The sequence below is a fragment of the Cyprinodon variegatus genome, unplaced genomic scaffold, assembly GCF_000732505.1.
Source record: "Cyprinodon variegatus isolate N-32 unplaced genomic scaffold, C_variegatus-1.0 Scaffold817, whole genome shotgun sequence".
NCBI classification, from domain to species: Eukaryota; Metazoa; Chordata; class Actinopteri; order Cyprinodontiformes; family Cyprinodontidae; genus Cyprinodon; species Cyprinodon variegatus.
In genome coordinates, this window is record NW_015151270.1 from 27,820 (window position 1) to 35,975 (window position 8,156).

An 8,156-nucleotide genomic window follows, 5' to 3' on the forward strand; every position below is an offset into this window, starting at 1 on the left:
AAGACAAGTTTACTTGCAGGCATATATCTTCACTGCACCAAACTCCTCTGGCTGTCGGCGTCCGCAGCACGGTCGGAATTCCCCCTCTGGCGTCCACTGCCCGGTCGGAATTCCCCCTCCTTCCTTCTTCTGCTCCGCATCTCCACTCTCTCTCTACACCTGACGCTCTCCCTCCTTGGCCGAGCGTCACGTCACGTTACTCCCCACAAATGGAAGAAAGTCATGTGGTCTGATGAGTCCTGATTTACCCTGTTCCAGAGTGATGGGGCAATCAGGGAATCTGGGGTTGCTGCAGTTGGTCAGGTCTAGGTTCAGCAACAGGATGTGCTCAAAGAATGAGGTCAACTAAATACCTGAATATACTGAATGACCAGGTTATTCCATCAATGGACTTATTCTTCCATGATGGCACAGGCATTTTCCAAGATGACAATGCCAGGATTCATCGGGCTCAATGGTGAAAGACTGGTTCAGGAAGCATGACTCATAATTTTCACACATGGATTGGCCACCACAAAGTCCAGACCTCAACCACATTGAGAATCTTTGGGATGTGCTAGAGAGGGCTTTGCGCAGCGGTCAGACTCTACCATCATCAATGCAAGATCTTGGTGAAAAATTTATGCAACACTGGATGGAAATAAATCTTTTGACATTGCAGAAGCTTATCGAAACAATGCCACAGCGAATGCGTGCCGCAATCAAAGCTATAGAGTAGTTAGAGTATTAGAGTGAGTGACCTTTTTTTTGGTGGCGATTTTTGTTTTGGCCAGGCAGTGTGTGTGTATATGCATATATATATATATATATATATATATATATATATATATATATATATATATATATATATATATATAGGAGAGTAGGAAGAGATTGCAGAGTTTACAAATCTCCAACCCACCCTGCAGTACCAGCATTCTCCTCGCTATTTATTGGAATCATTGGTCCCTGGTTACAACAGCTGAGACTGCTCTAGAGATGGGAAACAACATGAGGAATTCAGACTTGCAGTCTCAGTAAACATCCTCTAAATTTCAGGGTTCAGTCAAAGTTTAAGCTGTTGAAGCTGTTCACCAAATCTCAGCAGTTGAGTGCTGCTCATAAATCAACCACAACCTCCCTAAAAGCAAATCTACAAATCACAGTATACTTCAGAAAAGATGGCTATGAACACATGCACATAGCACACAGCTTTATGCATGATAACACTACACAGATACATTTATATATAATTATTCTAACAACTGCGTTTTTTTTTAAGGTTGTCAACCATTTTTTTCCTGTCCATCATCTTCCCCCCTCTACTGATCCCTCATCAGAATCTCCACTCCATATAAAATTGACTCATTTGCATTTTGGTTATGTGCCTCTTTACCTAGTGCCTCATTGATGTCTAAGTCTCCAAATTTAATTTCCTTTGCATTCCTTTGTTGAAACTGGGTGGTTCAGCTTTTATCTATCTTTTGGGCTGTCTTCTTGAGTTGTGTTTGAACTTTTGAATTGAAAAAGCTTCCTGGTTGGGAAGACAAACATCTTCGAACTTTGAAACAAAGTCCAGTGGATTGTTATTTAACTTTTTTGGAATGACTATGACCTGGATGACTGTGAATCTTCACCAGCACATTATTGTATGCTTTTTGTTTTATAAAACTTAACTAGACTGGCAAAGAGTTAAAATGATGATGCATTTGATTTGATCAGTAACTAATGTTGATTGAATTTTAAAACTAACCCAGAGTATAATGTAGGAAAAAATAGATGATTATAACATGTTTGAACCTTGTATGTTCTGCAGATTAGTTCAATATTATCAGAACTGTTATTTCAACCTGAAGTATTGTAATTTTACACAAAATATAAAATTTTTCTACATTTCTGTGTTTGCTGAAATTTGAAACTAAAGTCTAGATGGAGAATCAAAGAATTTGGCCCCATTTAAATGAACACATTTTTTCTACAGGGATGCCGAAACCAAGTACAAAGACATCATTTCTAAGAGTAAACCGCTACGTTCAGGAACTCCTGCTCTCTACCAAGTGAAACCAAAGCAAGAAATTATTGAAAATCTGACCAGACTAACTATTGGTGAGAGAAATTTAAACAAGACAAACAGAACCATCCTACTAGTTGGTGAAACAGGAGCAGGAAAATCTGCCCTTGTCAACGCTCTGTTTAACTACACCATGGGAGTGAAGTTTGAGGATGAAATCTGGTTTCAGATAGTAGAAGAAAAGAAAGAAAGTCAGGTTGAAAGTCAGACAACAGATGTCATTGTGTACGAGATCTTTGGTTTTGAAACTCTCCCATTCTCTCTGACCATCATTGATACTCCAGGATTTGGAGACACCAGAGGACCAGAACATGATGAAGAAGTTGCTGAGAGATTACTGGACTGGTTCCAATCAGAGGATGGAGTTCATGAAGTAAATGCAGTTGGTCTGGTGACGAAGGCGACTGATAACAGACTGACTGATCACAAAATAAACATCGTTGATTCAGTGATGTCTCTGTTTGGGAAAAACCTTCAGAACAAGATTGTGCTCCTTGCTACACACTCAAATGGAAGGAAGCCTAAAAAAGCCCTTAGAGCTTTGGAGAAAGCAGGAATTAAATGTGCAAAAAATGAAGAGGATGAGGCAGTCCACTTCAAATTTGATAACTGCCAGGAGGAAGAGCGAACAGAAAATACTGAATATATAAAAAGTGTTTACCAGATTTCAGAGAACGGTTTCAGAGAATTAACCATGTTTTTAGAAAAAACTGCTCCCCAAAAACTAATGACAACAAAAAAGGTTTTAAAGGAACGCAAAAAACTGACCGCCAGCATCCAGAACCTGGAAGAAAGAATCAAGTCGACCGAACTGAAACAGACAGAAATCAAACAGATTCAAGAAGCTCTGAAGAGAGATGGAAATAAAAATTCTGTGATCACGGTAGAAGTAGATGAGGCTTATAAAGTCAAAAAACCCTATGAGAGTGGCGGTTGGTTTACTTCTTCTGAAACAGCTCTCTGTTGTACCAAATGTGAAGACAACTGTCACATTCCATGTAGTGTAAAACCCAGTGAATGCACCCTCATTATAGGTGGTCATTGCACCGTCTGCATTGGGAAGTGTCCAGCATCCTCTCATGTTAAGGTGAACTGGATCTATGAGACAAAGACAAAAAAAGTTCAAAGGATAATAGAGAAGCCTGACAAAGATAATTCAGAAAGTCAGAGAAAGATGAGCACCTTAGAGAGCTATGAAGATCAGCTGAAACAGCTGACAGCAGAGAAGATGAAGTTTATCGATGAGGCCTTCCAGCATATCGTCAGACTGCATCAGATCGCCCTGAGATTCAATTCCAGGAAAACTGTCGGTCATTTGGAATTTCTGATTGAGAAGATGGAAGACAAAGGAGACAGAGAGAAGCTGAGAAAACTGCAGGAGATAAAAACTCAGCTGGTCAACAGAGATCAACAAGAAAAAGATAAACCAGCTGGGGAAGGGGAGGTCTCCCTGACATAAAAAGTGATATTCTTCTGAAACAGATCAAAACAAAAACAAACAAGATTAATTTTTATTGAATATAACAATGTAAACTGTAAAGTGTGCTAAGATGGCATGCGGTGAATTGGCGCTTTACTCATAAACTGAATTTAGTTGAATCTGAACATGTAGAGATGGGAACACTAAGTTGATCTGATTTAATAACTTATTATATCAATTTGTACAAATTACATTATTGGATTTAATGTCAGTGTTCTGATGTAAAAACAGCCGTTTTAAATACTTTATTTTAAGTCTTGTGACAATTAGTATGCCTAAACTCAGAACCAGAGAATAAGAATTTATATAGATCAAGTAATAAGTAGTAAGTAGTAATTCTTGTAGCAAAAAGATTAAAAGTTCAAAAAATCTAAAGGTTAAATCATAATTATTTAAAAGTCTCTTTGTTTTTTTTTTGGACTCTTTTGTGAATTGATAATATTTTTACTTTAATATGATGTGTCTGATAAAAATTAGATATGTGAGTAAAAAAATGAGTTATGAGTAAAAGGTATGAATGCAAAACGCTTTTTGTCTAAATGTCTCCTGTTTATTTTTTTCTGTAAATTTTTTTATCGCTCCAAACATGGCTTCCTATGAGTTATTGGAGCTGACAAATATTTGTTTTACTACTGATGCATCATTAACCTCGCAACCCCCCTCCCCCTCCCATTTCATATTTGTTTCTAAGGTTTAACTCTTTCTGTTTTTGTCAATAATTTATTTTGTGCTAAAATGCTCTGTTCCATGCTCCAATTTTTAATTCCTTTACTTTTTTCTTATAGCTTGAAGTCAGATATAAGTTTTTTTTGTTTGTTTGTTTTTGTTTGACCGATTCTGTCATTCTTGCAGGAGCAAAGCCTTAGAAATGCAATCGGTATCCAACCTGTAATCACACGGAAGATCTATTTCTAGAAAACATTTTAGAACAGACTACCACAAAAATTGTTATCAAATTATTCCTAATTCATTGTATTATTTTTAAACTAAACTATGTGAATACACTATAAGAATAAAATCTAGCAATAAATATTGAAATGATTTAAGCAGTTACTCCTTTTTTACAGGACAGATGATCTGATGACTTTCAAAGGAACCATCACCAAGACTTTGATCTCTTCAGGATCTCCTAAAGTCTTTCAGTTGAAAACAAAAAAAGAAAAGCTTGGTAGTTGGACCAGAGTGACTTTAGGAGACAAAAATGAGAACCAAACCAATCAAACCATTTTACTTGTTGGTGAAACAGGAGCAGGAAAATCTACCCTGGTTAACATTCTGGTTAACTATGCAATAGGAATGAAGTTTGAGGATGAAGAATGGACTGTCATCGTTAAGGACGAGGAGGGAAGATGTTCTATTGAAAGTCAGACATCAGAGGTGATCGTCTATCAGATCTTTGGTTTAGAAGGTCAAACTCTGCCGTTCTCTCTGACCATCATTGACACTCCTGGATTTGGAGACACCAGAGGGATCGAACATGATAAAGTAGTCTATCAAAAATTATTACAGCTGTTTCGGTCAAAGGATGGAGTTCATGAGATCAATGCAGTGGGTCTGATGATGAAGGCCAGTGATAACCGAATGAGTGGCCGACTGATGTACGTCTTAAATTCAGTGACGTCTCTGTTTGGAAAAGACCTGGAGAAAAACATAGTAGCTCTCATTACTCACTCTAATGGAAGAAAACCTAAAAAAGCTCTTCAGGCTCTGAAAGCAGCAAATGTTAAATCTTCTGAAAATGAGATTATTTACTTTCTGTTTAATAACTGTCAGCATGAAGATAGAAAAGATGACAGAGAATTCCTGGAACTTGCTGATCAAATATCAATGAAAGGACTGAAAAACTTCATGACTTTTCTGGAATCAACCAAACCTCAGCCTCTGGAAATAACTGCTGAGGTTCTGAATGAACGGATCAGACTGGAGGCCTGCATCCAGAACCTGCAGGACAGAATCAAGGAGAATGATCTGAAGCAGAGAGAAATCAGACAGATTGAAAAAGCGTATGAAAATCATGAAGAAGAGATGATGGAGCACCAGAACTTTACTATAGAAGTTGATGAGGTCTACAAAGAAAAAGAACCAATCAATGGAGGAATGTGGTTGTTGGTGTTTTATGAAGGAGCCATCACCTGTTCTGTCTGTGAGGAGAACTGTCACCATCCTGGATGCACAACAGCCTGGTACCCAGGACGCTGTGAGGTCATAAAGGATGGTCGCTGCACAGTTTGTACCAACAAGTGTCCTGCATCAGTTCATGTGAAAGAAAAATGGAGATATGTGAGAAAGACCAAGAAAGTTCAGAAGACCCTGGAGGATTTAAAGGAGAAATATGAAAAGAATAAAGAAGAATGTGAGGAAAAGTCGAGCCTTCTGGAAAACCTTAAACTGGAAAACAGAAACCTGGAAAAAGAGCGAGCATTGCTGCTGGATGAGGCCTACAGCCACGTTATCATACTGGAGCAGATCGCCCTGAAAGTTGAATCAGTGTCAACTTTGGTCCATTTGGACTTCCTGATGGAGAAGATGAGGGAAAAAGGAGACCAGAGGAAAGTCAAGAAACTGGAGGAGATGAAAAGCAGAGTGAACGAAGGAACCAATGCAGCACTAAGATATGCAAAAAACTCATAATCAGAATAAGATTTGGTATAAAGATTGATCGATTGATCAATTGATCCATAAATAATCAACCAATCAATAATTCTTTGCCATCCTTTCCAACATCTGGACAAGCCCAACGATGAGTCGAAGAACCACAGGAATATCTACAGTAATTGTTCTGCATCAGGTGGGAACATGTTGAAGGTTAGATAAGAGCTCAGCGCAGCAGAATATGAATCAGGGTTTCAGAAAGATCTAAAGAAGTTATAAAAAAAACTTACATTTTGTTCTGTAAATGTTTGAACTTTAAAGCTCTTATGCTCAAAATATTTTTATTAAGCTGCGATAAAACTACAAGCCCCAAGAAAGGAATTATCTTTAAAACAAATTAAAACAAACAACATTTTGCCACAGGAATTATTTCTATGTTTATTCATTTAAAATCCTAATATGCTACTTATTGTATTCTTCTCTTTTCATCATTTAAAGTGTAAATATTCAATAAGGCTCAACCTGTTAAGAGATTTCATTGTTTATATTATTAGAGAAAATCCTTAGCAACTGATATAAGGTTTATCTTAGGTGGTCGGTGTTAAATAGAGCTAAATAGTTTTTACTCAGGATTAGAAATACAAAGTTTTAATGATGTTGCATAAAGTCCTGCACCAGTTTATTGATTTCAGGTGCTAGTTTTAGTCCATATACTATAAATCCATTACTTTGAACCCTCTTATTGCCATCTAGTCAGTGCAGACAGGATATAGCTCCTTATTTTTACTGATTGCCCTGAAACTATGAACCATAAAACTCCCCAGAAGCATCAAAGGTCAGACAGGGACCGAAGCAGCTGCTGTTCTCACTGAACGTGTGCTTTTTTTTCTCCACATTTATAAATTTGCTTCAAGGTGTTGGATTTATGTTATTTAGTGTTTGAAGATTAAAAGGAATTCCACGTTGTAATATTTTATAAAGTCTTCAGTACCTCCAGGTGGCCACTAGGGGGTGGGACACCATCATCTATTTGAACTCCTCTGACTCAGTTTAAACCTGAACTGATATTGGCCTTTATGGTACTTGGGAAACTTTTTAAAGTTGTTTTCTTCTTTTTTCTTTGGTTGTGGTGTTTTATTAGTTTGTTTGTACATTAACCCATTCATTCATGCATCCATTCATCTAGACCTGCTCCTTCCATTAGGGTTGCAGAGGGAGCTGGTTCCTCTCTTATGAAGGGAGATAGGAAGAGAATAGAGAAAACTTGCTTAGTATAAAAATATGTTATCTTGAATTTTAAGACATTAATCAAATGATTTATCAACTTTTTTCTGCTTTATAGTAATATGAAAGTAAAAATATAAGAAATAATGATCAAAGATCTGAGAAAATTAATGGCTGTTTGAACTTGGATCTTATTGCAAAATGTTTTCTCAAATTATTGTTTTAAACTCTTTTATTTTTATCAGTTGGAGTGGTTTTTGCATCATTTATTGTGGGTTTTTATAGTAATCTGTTTTTGGTGTATTGGTATTTAGCTGATTAATTAATGTGTGCAACAATATGATTAAAAATAAATGTAACATTTGATCTAGTTAATGACTCATTGTGATTTTTCTGTTCTGTGAATAATGTGTTTAGATCACTTATACTTAATAATCAATAGTGCTGAGAAATACATCTTGGTGATAGATTATTTTATTTATAGTGAAATGTGGGACTGGTTTACTTTTAGTTACATAATAGTATAATTAAGTTTATGATGCTTTTGTTTGTACCAAAGGTTGCTACAGAATAGCTGTGTTCATTCAAACTGTATTTATTATTCATTAATATAGAAAGTCTTTGCTAATGTTATGTCTGTTCCTACCAGTCATCCCAGTAAAAGGTGAAATAAAAAGCATAAACCAGTGGAAATTCTTATAAATGCTGATAGAAACAATTAATAATATTTCTTTAGGAAGATAAAATCTCCATGGAGGAATGCTCCAGCAGTGAGAGAAAAAAAATGGGGAATACCAAAAAGCTGAAGGA

The 8,156-nt window shown here is 36.6% G+C and overlaps 2 protein-coding genes across 2 annotated transcripts; both read left to right on the forward strand.

The window, feature by feature from the left end:
• Positions 1–978: 978 nt before the first annotated feature.
• Positions 979–3,509, forward strand: LOC107098861. Its single transcript, XM_015396723.1, has 3 exons — positions 979–1,016; positions 1,961–2,982; positions 3,085–3,509. The coding sequence occupies exons 1-3, from the start codon at positions 979–981 to the stop codon at positions 3,507–3,509; spliced, it is 1,485 nt and encodes a 494-aa protein (XP_015252209.1).
• A 1,101-nt stretch (positions 3,510–4,610) lies between these two features.
• LOC107098862 lies at positions 4,611–6,161 on the forward strand. The gene has a single exon (XM_015396724.1). The coding sequence runs from the start codon at positions 4,611–4,613 to the stop codon at positions 6,159–6,161; it is 1,551 nt and encodes a 516-aa protein (XP_015252210.1).
• Positions 6,162–8,156: the final 1,995 nt, after the last annotated feature.